General features: G+C 38.6%; 1 protein-coding gene across 2 annotated transcripts in view; it reads right to left on the bottom strand.

The window, feature by feature from the left end:
- Positions 1 to 22,125, bottom strand: part of LOC107661604 (NMDA receptor synaptonuclear signaling and neuronal migration factor-like) — a 36,032-nt gene extending 13,907 nt beyond the window's left edge. Inside the window, exons 1-5 of one of the 2 annotated variants that reach the window (XM_016451270.1) lie at positions 21,834 to 22,125; positions 4,476 to 4,534; positions 3,457 to 4,251; positions 1,530 to 1,596; positions 1,289 to 1,294 (exon numbers count right to left, since the gene is read on the bottom strand). In XM_016451270.1, the coding sequence (XP_016306756.1) occupies positions 1,289 to 1,294; positions 1,530 to 1,596; positions 3,457 to 4,251; positions 4,476 to 4,534; positions 21,834 to 21,904 (998 nt within the window). In that variant the 5' untranslated portion in view covers positions 21,905 to 22,125. The remainder of the gene's footprint in view (positions 1 to 1,288; positions 1,295 to 1,529; positions 1,597 to 3,456; positions 4,252 to 4,475; positions 4,535 to 21,833) is intronic. The other variant, XM_016451278.1, reaches the window with a different exon arrangement.
- Between the last annotated feature and the right edge of the window lie 23 nt (positions 22,126 to 22,148).

Genomic DNA, 22,148 nt, shown 5'->3' with positions numbered 1-22,148 from the left:
GATAGATAGATAGATAGATAGATAGATAGATAGATAGATAGATAGATAGATAGATAGATAGATAGATAGATAGGGCTGTACTGCTAAAGCTCTTCCTCTATATCTTACAGGAATAAAAGCAGCGATAAATGACAGGCCTGCAACAAAGTACCTCTGGATGATGGCAGCTGACTCCACCTCGTTTTTTCTCCTCTTTCTCTCTGCTAGACTCCGGAAAACCCTGGCAGGAGGTGACACAACTTTGATGCCAGTGAGGACGAGGGCTCACCGAAGTGTGGTTAGAGGTTAGAGCCATGCTCATGAAGGGGCAATGTTAGGCTGGGGTTAGGCAGGAGGAGCTCCTTATGGGTAAAAAAAGGTTCCGCCAACGAGCAGAGCCTCGGATTGGATCGAATGAACGGGACTTATGCCACCACACACTGGTCATATCTTGACATTCCTGATAGCATAACCAACAGTGTCACCTACAGATTGATATTTCTTACACATCCAGAGACTCGATTTCTCCTTACAAATAAATAAAAGAAGTAAATAAAAAAAACACTTCAGATACACACCTGCAATTCAACATGCTGTTCAAAACCATATGAAATTATCTCAAGGGACACTTAACATTTCTAGATAAACAACTCAACTCAAAATCAGCATCAGCATCAGCATCTGTCAGCATTTCTAAACCATCCAAGACAACTACATATGTGTCTCTGGCTGAGGTAATCAGAATTATTCAGACCAGCCTATCAAATGCGTTTCTAAGCCATTTCTTGAATCAAAATGCTTCGCAGCATTTCGCACCACTAAAGCAACATCATCAGTCTTTCCCTCAGGTTTTCAAACCAAGCGCATTCTGATTCATTTATACATCAAGGTAAAATCATTTTACTTCAGTTTCATCAACTTGACAGCGGTTAAACGGCGCTTTCCTCGGTTCGTACACACAAGCACTGTTTGAATGGGACTAGTTACTCTGAGAAGATCCAAAAAGACAGGCGTGTTCTTCCTCACAATCTCAAATTACGAAGCAATTACGAAAAAAATTACAGAGCAAATTACCTCAGAGATCCTTTGAGAAATCGAATCCCTTCCGGATAGGAATGTTTGTGCTTGTAGTAAATAATTTTTTCTACTTCACTGCTTCTCATTTGTTTCAAACACCATCAAATATTGTAAATAGGGCTAAATTTGTGGGACTGGAGGGATGGCAGGGTAGGCTGTGCTGGGGAAGCTATAGCATTTGACATCACACACTCATTTTGTGACATTTAAAGGGTACAAAAGGGATACTCACGAAATCCTGTAGAGCGGAGAGGTGAGGCAAACAAAATGGAGAGAAAAAGAGACAGAAAGCTTAGATAACAGCCATGTTTGAAGAAAGTGTGTGGTCAGCGTGTACTTGTCAGTTTGACAGTAAATGTCACTAAATGAATGTGTGTTAGTGGTGAGACTCCTGTTGTGCCATCTGTACTTGGTCAATATAGGCGTCTAACTTCAGTGTGTGTTAGTGTGTGTGTGATGAAGTGAGTACTCACGCCTGCATGGTCGTTGTAGCAGTCTGAAAGCTGAACATGTTTTCTTTAGGGAACCAACTGTTATCTTCTGGTTAGAAACAGGCATAAGAGACCACATTAGTACAGTTGAAATGATGTATCTGAATATATGAATTGCATAAAACTGAACAAACATATACAGTGGCCCCAAAAAGTACTTAGACACGTAAGCCACATTAAAAAATGCAGGAGTTTCATTGCAATAGACAACACGATATCAAACCAAAACAGCTCTCAAATGATGCTAGATTTACTATTCTTAGCAATCTTTGCAATTACTTTTAACTATATAATAATACACATACTGTATATACATAGGCCTATATACATACATACATACATACACACACATACATACATACATACCAACACACATATTGTATTAACAAATGTATAGCATGAAAAGTGACCTTGTGCAATTTTAATAAAAATAAATGGCACTTGGTTGATCATCTATCATCTAATGACACATCTATATTTTTAAATTAATGTTTGGGTTCAAAACAAGTTAAGCTCAATTGCAAGTATTTGTTTAAAGTCGATTACTACAGAAAATCATGTTGGCTCGTCCCTTAATTTTTCCTTTTGTTGTTGTTTTAAAGAAAGCAAAAAACATGGTAAAACGAAGCACATATACAGGTGCATCTCAATAAATTAGAATGTCGTTACTTCAGTCTGTGTGCATTGAATTTATTTAATACACGAGTTTCACAATTTGAGTTGAATTACTGAAATAAATGAACTTTTCCATGACATTCTAATTTATTGAGATGCACCTGTAATAGAAGTCAATAGTGCTAGTGAAATGTGAAGCACCTTTTTTAATCTGTAAAAATGTGCATTATTTGAGCGTCTAGTATTCTAGACAAATGAACTTCTCGTTATTCATCAAAGACGCATCTGGGTATCTGTGGGTTGTTGCCAGTACATCAACAGAGACATGTTGTCAGATGAAGGCATAGCAGATGACTTTGTTTCTATCTGATTTTCAATTGTCAGACCTTGTGAATGCATGCAAACAAGAAAGAGACGTTTATGTCTATCTGCTGATTCTAGACAACTGGAAAACTACCTGGTTAGCTTGATCTCAAAGTCAGGAAATGATTCCATCACATCAGTCTAATGAATAATATTGAAGTGTCATGGCTGTACTGTACGTGTGACTAAACTAAAAAGCATTTTATTCCTGTGGCTCAAACAATAGAGAATGGCAACGCCAAGGTCATGGGTTCGATTCCCAATGAATGCTTGAACTAAATAGTCTGACTTGTATCATGGTAACATGTATAATAAAGAGAAAGGAAAACTTGAAATCACATCATATGACCCCTTTAAGTGCCATTGCTGTACAACACTATTGGCTAAAATAAAAGCATTTTTTATTCCTGTTGCTCAAACAGTAAAACATGGCGGTAGCAACACCAAGGTCATGGGTTTGATTCCCAAGGTATGCATGAACTGACACAAATGTATACCTTAAATTCAATAGATATTGGATGCAATTGGGAAAAAAGTGTCTGCCATATGCATTTCAGGGCTCAATTTACTATCAGCAAGTGCCTCACTATAACCACAATTTCTGCTTGTTTTTAAAGAAAAATGCCCAAATGCTGTTGATTGAGCTTTACTTTTGAACCTGAAACATTCCATTAAGTGTAGTCTAAGCATCCAAATACTTTCTGGGGCCACTGTGTGAAGATCCACCAGCAACAACATACACACATGGTCCACTCCACAGAGGGAGAGAGAACAAAAGAGACACACAGGAGAGAGGAGAGAGACACAGGAGAGCGGGAAAAATACAGACATCGAACACATCGACGCCCCTGTTGTTGGCTGAACCCCACCCCTTCCCCTTGGCCAGAGCCTCACTCTCTCTTTCTCTCCCCTGTCGCTCTCCCCCTCTCACCTCGCTCCAGCCCAGTCATGCGGTCCACACTGCACATCCGCTCTAGTGGTGGCCGGCGCTGCTTGCCTGCCTCTCGAGTGCTGCTTTCCAGGTCCAGGGAGCCCTGGCTGCGCGAGGGAGCCCCGGCACAGGCCTCGCATGCCAGGCCGCATTCCTTTCCCTCCCCCCAGCCGCGGATGTTGTGCGCGCTGACCGAGCTCTGCAGCGGCTGGGAAAGGTGGTGTTGGTGATGGGGCTCCCCGTGGTGATGGTGCGACGTTCCTGCACCAGAGATGTGCTGGTGGGGGTTTGATCCACTAGTTCCGCTGCTTCCACCTCCGCTGGTGTAGCTGTGATGGTGGTTGCCGTGATGATGGTTTCCGGATCCACTTCCACTTCCATGGTGGCGGTGGTGGTGTTGGGTCGGAGAAGATGAGTTGGAGGACGTACAGGGCTGATATGCCTCCTGCGTCCCTTTCAAGACCTCGAGCTCCAGGTTCTCCTTGCTTCCCCGGCTGGTTCCCAGCATGCCGCTCTCTCCAGTGATGGTGTAGACCTGAGCAGGCTGCAGGGCGCACTCCACACACTTCAGCTGGTCCTCCTCTGCCGAAAAGCTGCGCTCTAGGGACAGCCGGCTCTTGGAGGAAGTTGTCGGAGGCGGCGGTTCCACAAGGCCCAGGGCGGGGTTGATCAAGCTGGGGTCGGCGCCGATGGTGGAGCCCTGGAGGGTGCAGCTGTGGAAGTTGTTGTTCTGAGTGCACAGGCTGTCTGGGGAGTCAGAGTCGTGGCCAACGAGGGTGTCAGACAGTAAGTGATCTTCAAATCAAACATTAGGACAGATGCCAAGAGAAAGAGAGAGGGACAAGTGAGAAACAGCAAGAGATGCACAGAGAAAAAGACAGATGAGGTAACACACGCTACATTAAGAAGTGGCACAGTTCCTCATGAAACATGAACGCACCTGGAGTCTGAGAACATCACAGGCTCTGAGTGGACTGGAAAAAGAAGAGCGGAAAGAAAGAGGATTGGAGATAACTGACCTGATCCGTTGCGGTTCTCAGGATGGGTGTGAAGGTACTCTCCGAATGCACGAGCTGCTCTGCAAAAAACACACACATTTGTCATTGGCAGGCCCACACTGTAAACACAGTCACGGATGAAGGATAGTGTTAGGCACGACATGCTGTGAAGTCACAAGCAAATGACTTGGTTCTATTAATGCATTGTTCAAAAAGACTCACAAAGCATTACAGGCTTGAATCAGTCTGACAAATTTTTTTATCAAATTAGCAGTTAGACTCACTTACTGAACTGCAAGTTATCACTATATTCAATGCTGTCAATCTCGAAATTAAGCTTTGAGTACTTTTGAGTGCTTAAAGGCATAGTATACCCAAAAATGTCAACATTACTCACCAAACCTTTTGAAATACAAAAAAAGAGGATATTTTGTAGAATGTTGGTAACCAAACAGTTTTGGTGTCCATTGACTTCCAAGTGTACTGAAATATGTATGAGGTTTATCACATGAGAGTGAATTCTGGCATAATTAAATTTTTTCAGTGAATTATCCCTTTAAGGTTTCGGAAACATCAGTTCAAATCATTACTGGCTGATTGTTTAATGACAATGCATAGCTAAAATATACATTTGCAATAAATATTTTAATAAAAAAACAAACAAACCCGTAATAGAAAAGTACTCTCAGCTCCATTTAGCACATTTCACCATGTGATATCCATTCTGCAGATTTCCACACATTTTCTACTGAAATCAGCTTAGTCATCAGGCTACAAAACCATAGAAGCATCACACAGTGTAATCCAGAACTGCATAATCCAATGACCCTGTCAGCAGCTGATCATATTTAACATTTACTGCAATCCTTTCATTGCTTAAATCCTGTTTTAATGAATTAAGCCCATCATGATGTCTCTTTTATAAGAGAACTTCAGAGCATTCAAGCAAGCATTAACGCAAACCTGCATTTTAAAACATGTATGCATCTGCATACATTTAAACATTATATCACTATATTTATCATTTTATTTGGATTTAATTATTACTTTAATTAGGTTTTGTGTGCTAAAGCAATCATAATTTTGTTTTTTTTAATGCCCGTGACCGTGAGAGGCACTCACACTGACACTAATAAGAGTTTATTTGTTGCTGTGCCTTTAAGACTTCTATGTAAATATCCTTTTCACATATGACAGCACTTTGTTCTGGCAAATTAAACTCTTTTATGTACCAAAGATCGAGTAAATTAGATTTCTGATGATATGGCCCCTTTTAAACAACCATTTTTCCCCACAAATGAACACGAGAAAACCATTCTAGACATAGTCTAGAATGGACGATGGTTCCTTGTATGTCCTACTTCCGGATCCAGCTGTCAGTTTCTCTCACTTCTTTTTCAATTTGAGAAATGACAGGCCCAGTATGGACTACTCTTAGCCTCTTAATGTCACCTGCTAAGCTGACACCAGCCTCGGGTATAAAGGGCTTTCACAGGGATATGAGTAATGCTCTGCATGCGGCAGCTGTCTGCATCGGGAGGTTTGACAGCCGGACTTCTCAAACTTGAGAATGTGGCTCGGCTTCTGCAGTGTGAAGGCTGAAATGAGGGGCAGGCATGTGGAAACACATGTGACTGTGAAAAAGGGGCATGTGGCAGAAAAAAAGGTGGGAAAACAAGAGTGGGGAGAGGAAGGGAGAAAGAGAGAGGAGGAGGAGGAACAGAGGAACACGCGCTGTGTAAATGTAATTGGTTGCTTTGTATTTCAGAGCCACCCACAGATTCAGATGTAGCGTTTTTATCTTTCCAGTCCAATAGGAAGAATGTGGGAGAATGATGGATTTGAAGGGTGAAAAAGGGACAAACAGAGACATGGAGATAAGTAGAAATATGAATGTGAAAATATAAATATATAGTAAATTAAATAACTACATATATAATAAAAACTGTGAAATTAAGAAAAATAAACATGATTTTCAGCATTTCTTTTACCATTTTAATCACCTTTTTTCAGTTATACGGTAATAAAAAAGTGAATGTATAATAATTATAAATAATTTAAAATCATAACAATAATCATAATAAAATATATAATGAAAAATATTTTAAGAAAAAAAAATTTAAAGAGGAGAATAGAATGTCATGTCGCATGTCGTGTAAACTACTATAATAATAATTATATACCATGTATACCATGTCATTGCATATCATATCACCTACTATATAAAAAATAAGAAATAAAAAAATAAAGCAAGTATAGCATGTCACACTGAAGGTCATGTCAACTACTATAATAATTTTTTTTTATTTTATAAAAAATGTTATAAAAAATTAATTATTTTTAAATAATTAAAAAAGAAAAATAGTTTAAAATTAGTACATGTCACTGCAGGTCATGTCAACTATAATAAAATAATAAATAAATAAAATAATTTAAAAAAGAAATTTTAAAAATTAGCATAAGGTCACACTGCAGGTTACATCAACTACTAAAATAAAATAATTATAAAAATATAAAAAACATTGTTTAAAATTAGTATAGCATGGCACGCTGCAGGTCATGTCAACAACTATAATTAAACAAGAATTTACAAATAATATTTAAAAAAAATGTTTTAAAATAAAATATCATGTCATGCTGCAGGTCGTGTCAACTACAGTACTATAAAATAAATAAATAAATAAATAAATAAGGTTACAAATGAGTATAGCATGTCAACTACCTGGATATAAAAAAGGTACCTTTATTATCTGCATGAGTTTCTCTCAAATATAGCCTACAGAAAATGATCTTCATCAGAACATGATAACAGCTTTGATTGGTTTGAATTAAAGGCTCATGAATAACAGTGATGCAAATGATCAGCTGCTCGATAACTTCAAGAGATGCTCAAAACCTCATTCATACCAAAGTAAGCACTAATTTGACACTTAATTCACAGTCGGCTATAAAGAGAGCATCAAAGGTGGAGTGAGAGAGAAAACGAACGTCACAACGCTTCCCACAGGAAATATTTGTCACCACTGGCCCATTGTAAACAGCAGGAATCAAAGAGACAGAAAGAGAAACACTAATTAGTTCGGGCCAGAGGGGGTATCATCAGTAACAATCGATAACACTGACTGAGAATTATGGGAAATGATTCAGCCAATCAGAACAGACGATTAAGATTTGAATAAATAATTAAGCCAGATAACCAAAGACACTTTGGTGGTTCCCATTTCATACACTCTTAAAAATAAAGATGCTTCACGATGCCATAGAAGAACCTTTTTGTCTAAATGGTTCCATAAAGAACCTTTAAGATCTGAAGAACCTTTCTGTTTCACAAAAGGTTCTTTGTGGCGAGGTAAGAAAAAGAAAAAGGTAAGAAAGAGATGGTTCTTTGTGAAACCAAAAATGGTTCTTCTATGGCATCACTGTGAAGAACCTTTAAAGCACCTTTATTTTTAAGAGTGTAAGTGCATATTGACGCCTCGATAATAAACGAACAACAGCTTATTCTGTTCCGCATACGGTGGCTTTGGCACTGTAAATCACCGGGTGAGTCATTGCTTTTCGGGAAGCTGATTCAATCTTCTAGGAGACATGATGGATGAGTCCTTAATATGCTCTGCCTGAACCCGTTTTCACCACACAGACAAATATTTGCATGCAACAACACATGCTTTCATACCTTTTAATGTATCTAATGAACCTGTTCTGCACAATATATGGCCCACACATAATCACATCCATTCCCCACGCACGGAAAACCCACTCCGATCTCAATATTGCAACCTCCTCCACAGAAGCTGTCACACGCCCTGGGATCGTTCCACAGGGATCCCTGGTGGCTCGCAGTCACCCTGACGTAACGTTCAACAACACGACACTTGTGACAGCACTTTAAATTATTCAGTTTTGCCATAACAGCTCATGTTGAACCAGGTCATTCTCGCCCGCTTCGTAGCAAGCATCCTCTAATGCAACAGGGTTAATTGGAGTGCTAATTCAGTCTGAAGAGCCACATACTTGACCTGAAGAACAGGGGAATGCAGTAAGCATGCTGCCTACATAGGAAGCTTACTACTTAGGGAGAATCCTAACTAGCATGTAAGTGACAGATTTGGAAGCCTCTACATAAATGACGCACAAAATTTTGACTGATTTGATGTTATCATGATCTTTGAGTTCAGCTCATGAAAAATGGGGGCAAAAACAAAAGTGTTGCGTTTATAATTGCGTGTATATAGTATAATCGATACTATGCAGTAATAAATTAAATATGAATGTTGGATTATTTTACTGAGCTGTAAAATTAAACAACAACATTAGCATTACAATTAAAAATGAATAAATATACATTTTAAATAAATAACGCCCCTTACCATAATCGCGAGCTTCACCTTTCAAAATAAATGAAGACAAAGACAGTAAATAATTATTTACAAAGACAGTAAATAATGTCATTAGTTTTCAGGGATCTTATCTATTCATAAACAGCTTGTAACACTCCAAAGAGAAAGGAAAACTTGAAATCGCATCATATGACCCCTTTAAGGTAAGCATCCATCTGTTCTTGAGCACTACAATTTTACAATCAACTAAATGCCCCAAGAGAATGATCATATTAATAAAATATCAGAAAAAATACAGGATAAAATACTTTTTTTGCACAAATTATACATTTTGAATTACACACTTGCACCGTTTTTTTACATTTCAGTATTAATGCTATTATGCAGTAGTGAATGAAATTTGAATCTTGGATTTTCCACTGAGCTTTAAAATTAAAGCTCTTTTTTCCCCCCAATTAAAATACATAAATTAAAGAAATACAAATAAAAGTTCAATTTAAAATAAACATTTTAAATTATATCCACTCTTGTGTGCTAAAATTCTACATTGCTTCCTTTTCTCTTAGCTCCTTTGATTAACATCAGCTAGACGTCCCAAGCTGAGGGAATTATCATATTAATAAAATGTGGTAGATCAGAGAGCAAATACTCCAACCCAGGTGGTTTCTCCAGCACTGCAATTGACTGAGGAACCGTAATACCTGATAATACAACTGCAGATTGATCAGAATGCGAAGGGAGCCTAGAAAGTGCATCTGCATTTCGATTTGCAGCACCTGGTCGATACCTAATCTCATAGTTAAATAAAGCCAGTTGGGAAACCCAAGGCTGTTCAACTGCCCCCAAATTCGCCGACTCAAGATAACGCAGTGGATTGTTGTCAGTATAAACCGTGACCTTATTACCAAGAAGATATTCTCTAAACTTCTCTGTCATTGCCCATTTCAGGGCCAAAAGCTCCAGCTTCATTGCACTATAGTTAGTCATGTTCCTCTCACTTAGTCGAAGCCCGCGACTAGCGAAAGCAATTGGGCTCCACAGCCCCCCATGTTCTTGTGATAACACTGCCCCCAAACCTAAATGGCTCGCGTCGGTCTCTAAAATAAAAGTCTGCATACCCTAAAACAGGAGCCTGAATGAGCCGCTCTTTTAAGTTATTAAATGCTGTCTCACAGCTATCATCCCAATGTTGTTCAAAATAACCCTGCTTAGTGGTTGCACACCGCTTCCGAGCTTCAGCAACAACACGGATCTTTTCTGGGTCAGTTGCCACCCCGGCCACTGATATCACATGGCCCAGATATGTCACCTGTTTGGAAAAAGTGACATTTCTTCAGTTTTACTTTCAAGTTGTGGGTTTTGAGCCGACTCAGCACCATCTCTAACCGCTCCAGATGTTGGCCAAAAGTACTGGAAAAGATTACAATATCATCCAGATATAACAATAGAGCATGAAGACTCTGATCACCAAAAATACGTTCCATGAGACGCTGGAAAGTACTTGGCGCATTGCACAACCCAAAGGGCATACGGTTGAACTCAAATAGCCCAAAGGGTGTGCAAAAAGCCGTCTTTTCCCTATCTTGAGGGGCTACCGAAACCTGATTATAGCCGCTTGCCAGATCCAGTGTGCTAAACCATTTGGCCCCACCAAGCGCGTCCAAGGTCTCCTCTATTCGTGGCAAGGGAAAAGCATCCTTGCGAGTTTTGGCGTTAAGTTGCCGATAATCTACACATAACCGAATAGAACCATCCTTTTTTTGAACCACCACGATGGGTGCGGCATATGGGCTACAACTGGGTTCAACAATACCCTGTTCAACCAATTCTCGAATATGAGTCTTAACCAGATCATACTGAGAAGGGGGCAGGCGACGGTACCGCTGACGTACTGGTACATCGTCTACTAATGGAATAGTATGCTGGAGTAAATCAGTACAGCCCAGGTCTCCATCAACATGACTAAATACACTAGCATATTTCTGAAGTAATGTCTGGGCTTGTTGATGTTCCTGACTCGATAAGGTAGGCCACACAAGCTGAGAGGAATCAAACTGGGAACTACTCTCCACCCCAACTGCTTGTATCAGCGCTACAGTCTCAGACTCCTCATTCTGTACATTAAACTGAACGGAAGATGTTACAACAGGTGACTGAACAATATGCAACTCTCCCAGTACTGTTTTTGGCCAAAGCCAACGATCTTGACTCCCCACATTAATAACTGGCACCTTCACCACCCCACAGTTAACTGACAAACAGGCAGATGGAACTAAAAGGTCCCCAGGCAACTGGCCTTCCACGAATGATACTGGTTCCAAAAAACAAGCATTAAACGTAGTCCCCAGCCCCTGATGGCAAGTGGCTGGAACAAACTTCATGGTACCTGCTGGCACTCGCACCGCCGGACCCCTCTGAACCCGAGCTGGACCTACATACCCAGTTTCCAGAGTACGTTCCCAGATTTGGCACTCAGAAAAAGCTCTCTGCCAAACTTTCCCTGCATGTTGAATAGAAGGAGAATCAAATAACCTAGCCCCATGCTCCAAAAACAATTCTTGGTAACAACTACTAATAACATTCATTCCCAACAATCCAGGCACCTGTTCTCGCCTCAACTGGATCGCAGGATCAGAAGAGTTTTTCAATACTAGAATGCCCATCTTGGGCAAAGTCTTACCAAGTATGCCTATGTTCGTCTCTAAATACCCCAAGTAAGGAATATCAAGGCCATTGGCTGCTTTAAGCTTAAGCCACTGACACGGTTGCAAATGAAACTGGAATTGGGGTTGCAAATATTGCTCATAAAATTGCTGGGTAACCGTAGACACCATAGATCCTGTGTCCAACAAGCATGCCAGTCACCCCACCAATAGTAATCTCTACTGTTGGACATTTACCTAGAAGTCGAAGCTCATCAACAGAGGGGTTGCCCAAGAGTTCCCCACCCGGCACATGGGCAGTGCTACCGGGGGGCACTAGTTTTCCGATGACTGAGTAGAAGACCTAGGCCCTGCAACTACCCTCAATGTCGTACCCAATTCAGCTTTACAAAATCTTGCAATATGACCAGGTTTATTACAACGCAAGCATATAGGTCTACCATCTGGATGATAGCGATAGTGTTGGCTACGAATCCCAACCCTTGGAACAGAAGGAGCTGGTGGCAAGAAAGATCCTGAAACAGCTTGAGGAACAGAGGACTCTAAATGCTTAAGAATAGTATCTAGCTGAGCCTGCTGTTTACGAAGACTTTCTTTGACTTCAGTCAACTCATCTGAGGGCTCATTTAGAATAGCATTAGACTGTGCTGAGAGGTCGGTAACATTAGTAATGCTACAAGACTGGGCACGAGGTCGCTGCATACAGGGATTTTCACCTTCTTCCACCCAACGCAGGGCTTCCTGTCTGGCATCTAGGAAACTAAGAGTAGGATCTAATATAACATCTCGCCGTAACTCACGTCGAAGCATCCCATCTCTCACAAACTCTATAAACTGACCTCGTAGCACAGTGTCAGGATTTGCAAAGCACGCTGGATCTTTAAGTTTAATCACATCAAAAAAGGACAGGAGAGCATGAAAATACTCTCTCATTGACTCACCTTCAAGTTGTCGTCGCTGGCACTGGCTTTTGACCAGCGACGCATAAGCCAGCACTAATTTAAATACCTCACAAATCGAATCATACAAATAACCAACAAATTAAACGTTAACACTCTTCAAAACGGATAACATTCAATAAAAAAAAGACCTACCAGAAATTGTTCTTCCAGCGACAGACAACCACCTGCGCGCCAAACAATTGAAACGCAACTCATCTACTGATCGGAAGTGCGTATTTAAAGGGAAATCCTGCATACCATCATAGGTACAACAGCGCCTCCTAGTGGCTTGGCTACAAAAATATCAGAAGAAATGCAGGAAGATAAAAAGGAAGGAAGGGGGGCGAAAGAGAGGGAGGGTAAGAAAATGGGTAATGGGCAAAGCGAGGAAGAAAAAAGGAGCTGCTAGGTGAAGATAAGATAATAAAAGGATGAAAAAGATGAAGGTGAGCAATAGGAGGAAAAACTATGTAAATGTGTGGGTTTTGACGCTGGAGTGTAGGAATGCATCATGTGATTCCAAAAGGTCGGACAAACAAGGTAGATGAAAAAAATGAGAGCTGAGAGGAACATTAAACATGAAAGTGTATTAAATACAGTGCGAGAAACTGGTGAAATTCAATACAGCAACAGAGCCATTTCCAGTGGCTTAACCAATTAAAAGCCATTTACAATAAAACTAACACACACACACAAATTCTACATTTCCGTAATGCATCTGCATGTTGTTTTGTGTGTGTGTGTTTCTGTAATTATCATTATTCTCAATGGCAATTCCTTATAGATTCTCATAAAGCATAATTTTGTCTACATGTTTTTTGTACTACAGTATTTTTTGGGGAGGGTGTGCTTAATAGTCATGAAAATAGTGCAAAATATCACTACTACACTCCTGTTCAAAAGTTTTTTTTTTTAAGTTTCTTTCTCTTTTCTTTTGAAAGGAATTAATACTTTTATTCATTAATAAGAAATGTTACTTGAACTGCATATTAGACTGATTTCTAAAGAATCATGTGAAACTGAAGACTGTAGTAATGGCTGCTGAAAATTCAGCTTTGCCATCATAGCAATAAACTACATTTTAAAATATATTAGAACCAAACACAGTAAATTAATGAATGAATAAACAAGTAACTTGCTCAATGTACTGTAATTTCAAACCTATTATGTCCATAAAATGAAAATCAGTGGGGTCCAAAACAACTCCAAACCCCAAGTACTTTCACTGTATGCCACAAAAGAAAGCAGACCACAGGGGTTTGGGACAACAGGATCATCTAGAGCAGATTTCTCACTGCAAATGTTTTAGAGCTCTTTCTATCTCTTTGCTTTCAGCAGTGTTACTCAGCAGAAGCAGCACATAAAAGCATGGGCACAGTAGGAGGGGACAGAATCCATGACAGTGCACTCACACACACAGCAGGCACTCATGCATGAAACATACACACACTAGAAAATTCACACTCCAAGCCACTCTCAAACACAGGACTGTCATAATGCAGTACACAACTGCTGTTGTGTTTATACAAAATGTTATTTGAATTAATCACATGGCATTTACAGCATTTGACATCAATTGTTTAGAACTAAAAACAAGAGCAAATATGGCAGATTTCAAATCACTCACTCCAACCAAGCAACTTCCATTGAGATGAATACTAACAGATAGACAGGTATCATAATTAAAGGGATAGTTCACCCACAAATAAAAATGTGCTAAAAATGTAATCACCCTCAGGCCATCCAAGATGTAGATGAATTTGTTTTTTTCATCAGAACAGATTTGGAGGTTTTTTTTTCTTTTTCTTTTTCTTTTTTTTGTAATTGGATCTTCTGCGGTGAATGGGTGCCATCAGAATGAGAGTCCAAACAGCTGATAAAAAGATCACAATAATTCACAAGTAATCCATATGTCTCCAGTCCATCAATTAACATCTTCTCAAGTAAAAAGCTGCATGTTTGTGAGAAACTAATCCATCAAGATGTTTTTACCTTCAAACCGTGGCTTCCGGCTAAAATATGAGTGCTCTATCCATAATATTGCTTTCTCCGGTGAAAAAGACGTCTTATCTGAATCAGGAGAGAAATACGCACTGATCAAGCACTGCGTAACAGTCCAAATCATTCTAAACAAATATGCTGGAGGATTTTGATGTGGGAGGACAATAGAGGATGGACTTTTTCACTGGAGGAAGTGTTATTACAGATTATGGACTGGTATTTTGGCCAGAAGTGACAGTTTAAGGTTAAAGTGCCTTGGATGATGGATTTGTATCTAACAAACATGCAGCTTTTCACTTCACAAGATGTTAATTGATGGATTGGAGTCGTGTGGATTACTTGTGGATTATTGTGATGTTTTTATCAGCTGTTTAGACTCTCATTATGACGGCACCCATTCACTGCAGTGTATCCGTTGGTGAGCAAGTGATGTAATGCTAAATTTCTCCAAATCTTTTCTGATGAATAAACAAACTCTTCTACATCTTGGATGGCCTGAGGGTGAGTACATTTTCAGCAAATTTTAATTTTTGGGTGAACTATTCCTTTAAGAAATGATTTAGGTCAACTTAATTGTCTAGACACTTCACTAAGCAGACACTTCACTGGCATTTTTTCCCAGAGATCCTTATGCATTTAATTCAGGCAGGTCCTTGAGAACAATTATAAGGTGAGTGGATAACATGAATTTAATATTAGCCCGGGGACAACTGAACAGTCAAGCATTTCTGATCCTTCTGACATATTTTCCTCTGATATATTCAGAGCTAAACAGCAGCACGGCTAATGGCATGTTCTTGTAGTGCATGTTTGTGCAGCATATGGGACCTGCGCTTCGGCACAGACCACAGATTAAAATGTCACCCTCCTCCCTCTTCCATGGTTTGAGAGCCGGGCTTAATGACACCTGGAACCCTCCTTCGCCCTGAGCGCACCCTCTCTTCAACTCTCACTCGACCCTTTTCTCTCTCTCTCTTGCATAACAGCAGAGACAACAATGTCAAAGGCGTAATCGCAGTGTGTCAGAGTCATCCTGAGATCTGCATTATCTCAAACGGTCCGACTAATTACAGGACACGGTCTAATCTCTGCTACCAGATAATAAATACAGCAGGAAGTGAAGGGGGGAGACGCAGCATGTTCTGACTGACTTCTAATACAAGTATATAATATGTGGAGTCTCTTCACAAAGATGTATAATTAATGATGTTAAAACTGTAAGGCAGGCGATTTAGCATAGTGGGAGGTATTATCTAGGATTTGTTCTTTTAGCATTTGGATAAAATACGATTAGTTAAGTCTAACCTACCGAAAAAGGGATAGTTCACTCAAAAACAAAAATTCTTGCATTATTTACTCACCCTCATGTCGTTCCAAATCTGGATGCAGTTATTTTGTTCTGTGGAACACAAGATAAGAAATTTTGAAGATTTTTCCCATACAAGGACCATGTGAAAAGAAGTACAGAATAGGAGAAGGTTATTAGAGAATAGTTAAATTTCAGTCTGGTCCTTACAGAAAACTATCAAATAATTTTTACTATACTTGAAATATAGTACAAGAGTTATACTACAGGTCAATCAATATGGTATCTTAAAATAATAATAATTTATACTTTTACTCAGCGATGATGCATTAAATTGATCAAAAGTGCCAGTAAAGGCGATTAGATCGTTTAAAAATATATATTTTTTAATGGATCTTTTTTGTTTGCAGCCAAACGGTTTTCAACAATGATAATAATAAAATGTTTCTTGAGCTGCAAATCAGCATATTAACTATTATTATTAGAATGATTTCTTAATGATCATATGTGACACTGAAGACTGGAGTAATGATCACTGAAAATGCAGCTTTGCCATCACAGGAATAAGTTACATTTTAAAATATATTAAAATACAAAACAATTAATTTAAATTGTAATAACATTTCATATTGTTTTGTTGCATTTTTGATCAGATAAATGCAGCCTTGGTGAGCTTAAGACACTTCTTTCAAAACATTAGAAAAAAAATCTTACTGACCCCAAACTTTTAAACCATATTTTACAAAATTATTTTAAATAAAGAGAAACTTGTTTTAGACTATATGTACTCAATTATCTTTAAAAAAATAGTTTATCATTCATTTATACAGTAATTGTAAAGTCAAAAGAATTTAAAACTGACAAAGTGAGAAGATAAACACTGCTGTTAATTGGCCAAGTGGATATGATTATTGATTAATGATCTCATAATCAAACATTTGTTAAGCTTGTTATTGTTGCAAGCAGACTAGCTTGACCAGAGCAGCTATGAAGGGTACTAGCCAAAATCAGCATATCTACAATGTACCTTGTAGTCCGCAATTTGTTAATTTAAGATGGTCACCAGCTGATACAATTTAGCTGGTCTTGGCTGGTGTTTCAGCAGTGTTCATAAATGGCTGATTTAAATGTCGACCCAATGCCTCAAAAAAAACAAAAACAAAGCTATATATGAAAATCTTTATAAATTCCCTGCTTTGATATTTAATATGAAAATACAAGCTATTTTTAATATGCTGGAAGGAGGGTGACGACAGGGTTGTGTGAAACTATGAGCACATCTGAAATGCCAGCATTCAGCAGACTTATCCGAGGCCCAAAGATCAATGAGTCAGATCTCATCAGCCTGCAGTGAATAAAAACACACTGAAAAGAGCCTCACTTCCCACTCCATAGCTTAGACTAGGCTTAAAGAAAGGCAGTCTCTTCAGATACTGCAGGCGTGAGAGAATATCTGGGATGCTTCCTTAAAAGGTTCCATATAGGTCAATGGATTTCAGTGTCTGTTTTAAGTGCTAGAGTTAGAGATTACACTGCACTGGTCTTACAACACTTCGACTGACAGCAGCCTAGAGGCTGTCAAAGAGGTTAAATGCAACATTTCTTATCATGTTTCTTTAAGATGTCCTGGTGCTTTCATCAGCCAGCAAAAGCTTTCAACTTTGGCCCAGGGTCTGTCTGTTATAACATAAGAAAAGTCATTTTCCTAATCTTATTGGAGTCTGTTTTTCTTTAAAAATATTAAAAAATCATCAAAACAAAATTGCAAAATTTTGTAAAATTGGCAAAATGACATCAGACTTGTTTTTAGGTAATATCTTAAATTTAATTAATTTTTTCCTACCCATTGGCAAATAATCTGTTCCTGTTTTCATCCTAAACCTCACTAGTTTAGTACATTTATGGTTAAAAAAACAATATTACAATAGAGTAATAAATGTAATTCAAAATGTATTCTAAATATCTAATAAAAAACTTAATATCTGAGCAAAAAAAATGTATGCAGTATTGCTTTTTGCTTCTTAGATGTTTTTTTTTTTTTTTGTGAAATATCTTACAGTATGGCTGTTTTGAGAAGTTTTCACACCACACTGCAATCATCCAAACAGAATGAAAAAACACTCCCAACCTCATAAACGCTCAGCCAGTACACCACATTCAGTTTGGCAGTGATTTTAAGACACGTCTGACTGCTTATCCCTTAATAACATCTTCATCTAATTCTGCTATGCCTATTTTCCATCCTGATATTAAGGATACACACTATAAACAGTACAGCAAAGGAATAACAAATGGATTTCTGAATGTTACAGTACATTTAAACCTCAAGAATTCACACCTTAACTAAAACCCAAAGGAGTCACGAAATAGAAATATGCATGTATCTATCGAAACGAGACGGCGTGATAGCACAGCCGGTGACTCAGACTCTCGGTTCATAAATCAGAGTGGATGAGCATCAAGTGGAAATCTGCAGATAGCTCATGATTATCATACAAACACTGTACAGACCAGGCTCTCCATGTTGACCCAGTGGCCCTGAAAACATTCAGTCTAAAAATGACCAGAAACACACAAAAAAAAAAAAGAAGAAAGAAAGACCAGGAAGAACCCATTACATAAGTCATACGAAGTTATTCTGAGAAGAAAATAATATTTATTGCTACACAGCGACCTAGTTATTTATAAATAAAAACAAGGGGAAAAAAAGGATTTATAAACAACAAAAACTAATAAAAATGCCAAAAACACACAGTAAAATTATTAACATTTTAACTAGAATTCAAATAAAAATTGAAAACTGAAATTATTAACAAACTACAATAGCATCTCAATGATACTAAAATATTACTGACATATGGTGAGTAAATTATTACATAATTCACATTCAAAATAAGCCATTGAGGAGTTCAAAACTGCTAGTTACCAGCTCAGATCTTATCAAAAGAGCATGTTTCGTTTCACACTTGGAAGGATTATTCAGAGAAAACCACTACAAATGCATGATGTGGCCAAGCTGAAAAGATTTTAAAAGTAGTGCAGGTTGAGAGCAGGAGTACTTCCTTTTCTGTAGTGTGTCGGAGTGGGCCGGGGTATACTATTGATCCTGTGTGTATTCACAGAACATGGTCCACCTTCAGATTTTGCTTTTGAACAGCTCAGTGGTCATGACCCAGTGTCTGATGGAGAGGAGATTACCAGAGACCGCCTTCACAAGGTGCAAAAGTCCCCCGGACAATGTGAGCACAAAGCGTGCACATTATTCCAAACTGTGTTGAGAAAGACTAGCTTTTGACATAAATAGCCATTTCTTTGACAATGAATCGCAATGTGTCAATGATTTGAATTCGGCTTTGGCTGACAATTATTCTACAGCACAACACCTCTTTCTTTGCTCAAAACACTATAATTTAGAGGCTATAATAGCAGTAACAACTGCCACAGGGCAATGACTAATTCCTTTGCAAATGAGCAGTTTCTTCCTGCAGGGCAGCCCATTTTAACAGCGTCCACATCTGAAGTCTGAATACTGTCTGATTACTCCAATGCAGTTTGCTTTCATTTGAATTCAAGGCAGTTTAGAGGCCCTTTTGTTTATGTTGATAGAGACAGACCCTAGAGCATTGACTCCAAGATTTGAAGGCCAGCAGAATATTTGCAATATTTCTGACATAGCTGCTCATTTTCAAACAATTTATTTACAGAAACTTGAAGTAAATATATTAAAATTATATAATAAAATAATTATAAACAATTAATTATTTATAGTTAAGACATATATAAATCTTAAAATATATATTTTAAAAAATGTAATTACATTTGATTATATTAATTTCCATGACCTTTCCCGGTCTAGAAATCAAACTTTTAAAACTCCAGATCATGAGAACCATGGTTTTTGAAAAACGAAAAAGGGAAAAAATTAAGGGAACAAATAATAACAAATATGATTTCAGCGAAAATGTGATTTTAGCTGATTCTAAACCTAGTTTTGTCTAATTTTAAATCATTTTAAGTGTGCTGATGCCCCCTAGTGGGTCCCAGCCCCCTGATTGAGAACCACTGCCCTACAAGTTAATCTACAAAGACTTTCACCAATTAATTGGTCATAATTAATCAAAAAAAGATTCATATGTTCAGCATACAGTATGTTGATTACTCATGCATTAACATTAATATTGCATAACTCAAAACTATGTATGAGAGTGTCTTATCATGCCATTAACGTGTTGTGTCGGTTTAGGATTCTGTCTACCGTTCTCTGTTACATCGGTCATTTCTACTCAGCATGCAAAGCCGTTTGCACAGATCTACCTGCCCTGCATACTGAACAGCCGCTCGTTCAGACTTATGACACACACGCATAAATGCACCGAGGTAAAGGAATGCCATCCCATTCATCACTTCAATCCATGACTGAATGCTTTACGTCTACAGCTGGATTTAGACAAGGTCATTTCAATGCCCTCTATCTACAAGAAATGACAGCTGCAAAGTTTTTCTGCTCGAATGCAACAATCACAATCCATTCTGCATGTGAACATTAAGGATGCAATGACTCACAGCATCCCTGAGGCACCAGGCCCAGATGTTAGCGTGAGAAGGTGAACCTCTTGCCATCTTATGAATTATGACAGACGTGATACACATGAGAGCTAAACAGACACGAGTTATGTAATAACAGGTCTGTAGTCAAGACTATAGCGGTCAATCAATATGAGCTTTTCATAAATAATAATGAAATCAAGCCACTATTGTGTTGTCTTAGAGTAACGTGTTAATTTAACTCCTGTGGTGGCTGAATCATACTCTTGGTTACAAGACTGCCAGTCTGTTTTCCAATGACGATATAATTCACCATGACACAGGAACACCAAAGGCAGCACGAGTCAGTCACAGATGATTGACAGATTGAGTCTCGTGCATGTTTGCCTGTTGCAAGCGTATCAGCGGTGAAGGACGGTGCCAATGCCTTGATCTACAGACGAGAAGATGACTTGTTAGGCTGCCTTGCTGGAAAATCCATCTTAGGCTGCAGGGTCTCAAGCTGGTCTAACATGGTCGAAGTTGATCATTAGCACTGACAAGACTATCTTAGACCAGTAAACCGGCCTAAGGTGGTCAAGATGGCTTTAAGAATAAGATGGAAGTTTTAAATGGATTTTACAACAGCATTCTCATATTTTTTGCTTAGGAAATAAACAGGTTACTGTGAGACCTACTCTTAGAAGAGTAATTAACCAAATGAATTAATAATTGAATATATTAAGTAAGTTGTGGGACCCTTACAGGGATAATTCACTGAAAAGAAATGCTTAACTTTCCCTTGCTGAACATAAAAACAGAAATTCTGAAAAATGCTTTAGGTGATTGAACATGTAAAACATGCAGAAGCACCATAATAGTACAATGACAATAGTATTGTGTGAGGAACAGATTAACATTTAGGTTATTAGCTATAATGTTCACTTCCATTGAGCTGATCATTGAGTCACTGATATGAGAGCCCTATCTGTAATACAAATGATTCACTGGAAGATTCAACACACGTGACATTCTGAATTCGGTTCTGTAGCCTACTCTAAAAATATTTTCATTAAACAGGGATTCACTTTCGTTACGTTCCTCACATTCTGTATCGCATGGCTCTCAAAGACTTTTAAGATACTTTTTTTTTATATATATATATATTTTTATGAGGCTTGACATCTTCAGTCACCATTCATTTGCATATAAAAGACAGATCTGTTGTTTTCCGCAAAATATATACAGTCAAACAGGTCTGGAACAAAATGAAGGGAAAGGGAATGATGACAGAAATGTCATTTTGGGGTGAATTGTCATTTTAATGTGAATATCAATGTACTGAATATTCTCAGATAAATGGAACAGTAACGCTAAAAAAAAAAATGCATTCGTTTTCGGGACGTCGGTCTTCTAAATGACCGGTTAGCTTAGACAAATATCACGGCTGACCTTTCCTTTCTCGCATGAATGAGAGTTGAGATCCCCACACGGCGTTTTATAACTTCAGAGCTCTGAAGCCACACGTACGAATGCAGAACTGAACTGACGGGCTTCCTGCGGTGCAAAACCCAAAACGAGTTCAGATAAAAGCAGACACTCACCTAACTTTGGCTGCCACCGAAGAAATCGCATCATTTCTCAGATTCTTCCTTTTGGACACTGCAGTTCCCATGCTGGCATGGAAACGACGCTTAAAAGAAAACAGCACATTCCAGATGTCAAAGCATTGGAGAAAACGCCTGGAAAAAATGATGGAACGGGTTGGTTTTGGGATGCGGATCCTTTTGCGTTCACATGAAAGTCTGTTTTTAGCATAACGCAAAATTTCTGGAGGTGATGCGGGACAGAGGATGCTGCCGTCTCCTCTTGCTAGTGTCAACTAGTTAAAGAAAAAACACGCACGAGCAGATCCCTCC

This window comes from Sinocyclocheilus anshuiensis, unplaced genomic scaffold (genome assembly GCF_001515605.1).
Source record: "Sinocyclocheilus anshuiensis isolate Anshui unplaced genomic scaffold, SAMN03320099.WGS_v1.1 scaffold457, whole genome shotgun sequence".
Lineage (NCBI taxonomy): Eukaryota > Metazoa > Chordata > Actinopteri > Cypriniformes > Cyprinidae > Sinocyclocheilus > Sinocyclocheilus anshuiensis.
The sequence above is the reverse complement of the archived record's forward strand: the minus strand, read 5'-3'. Positions and strand labels throughout refer to the sequence as shown.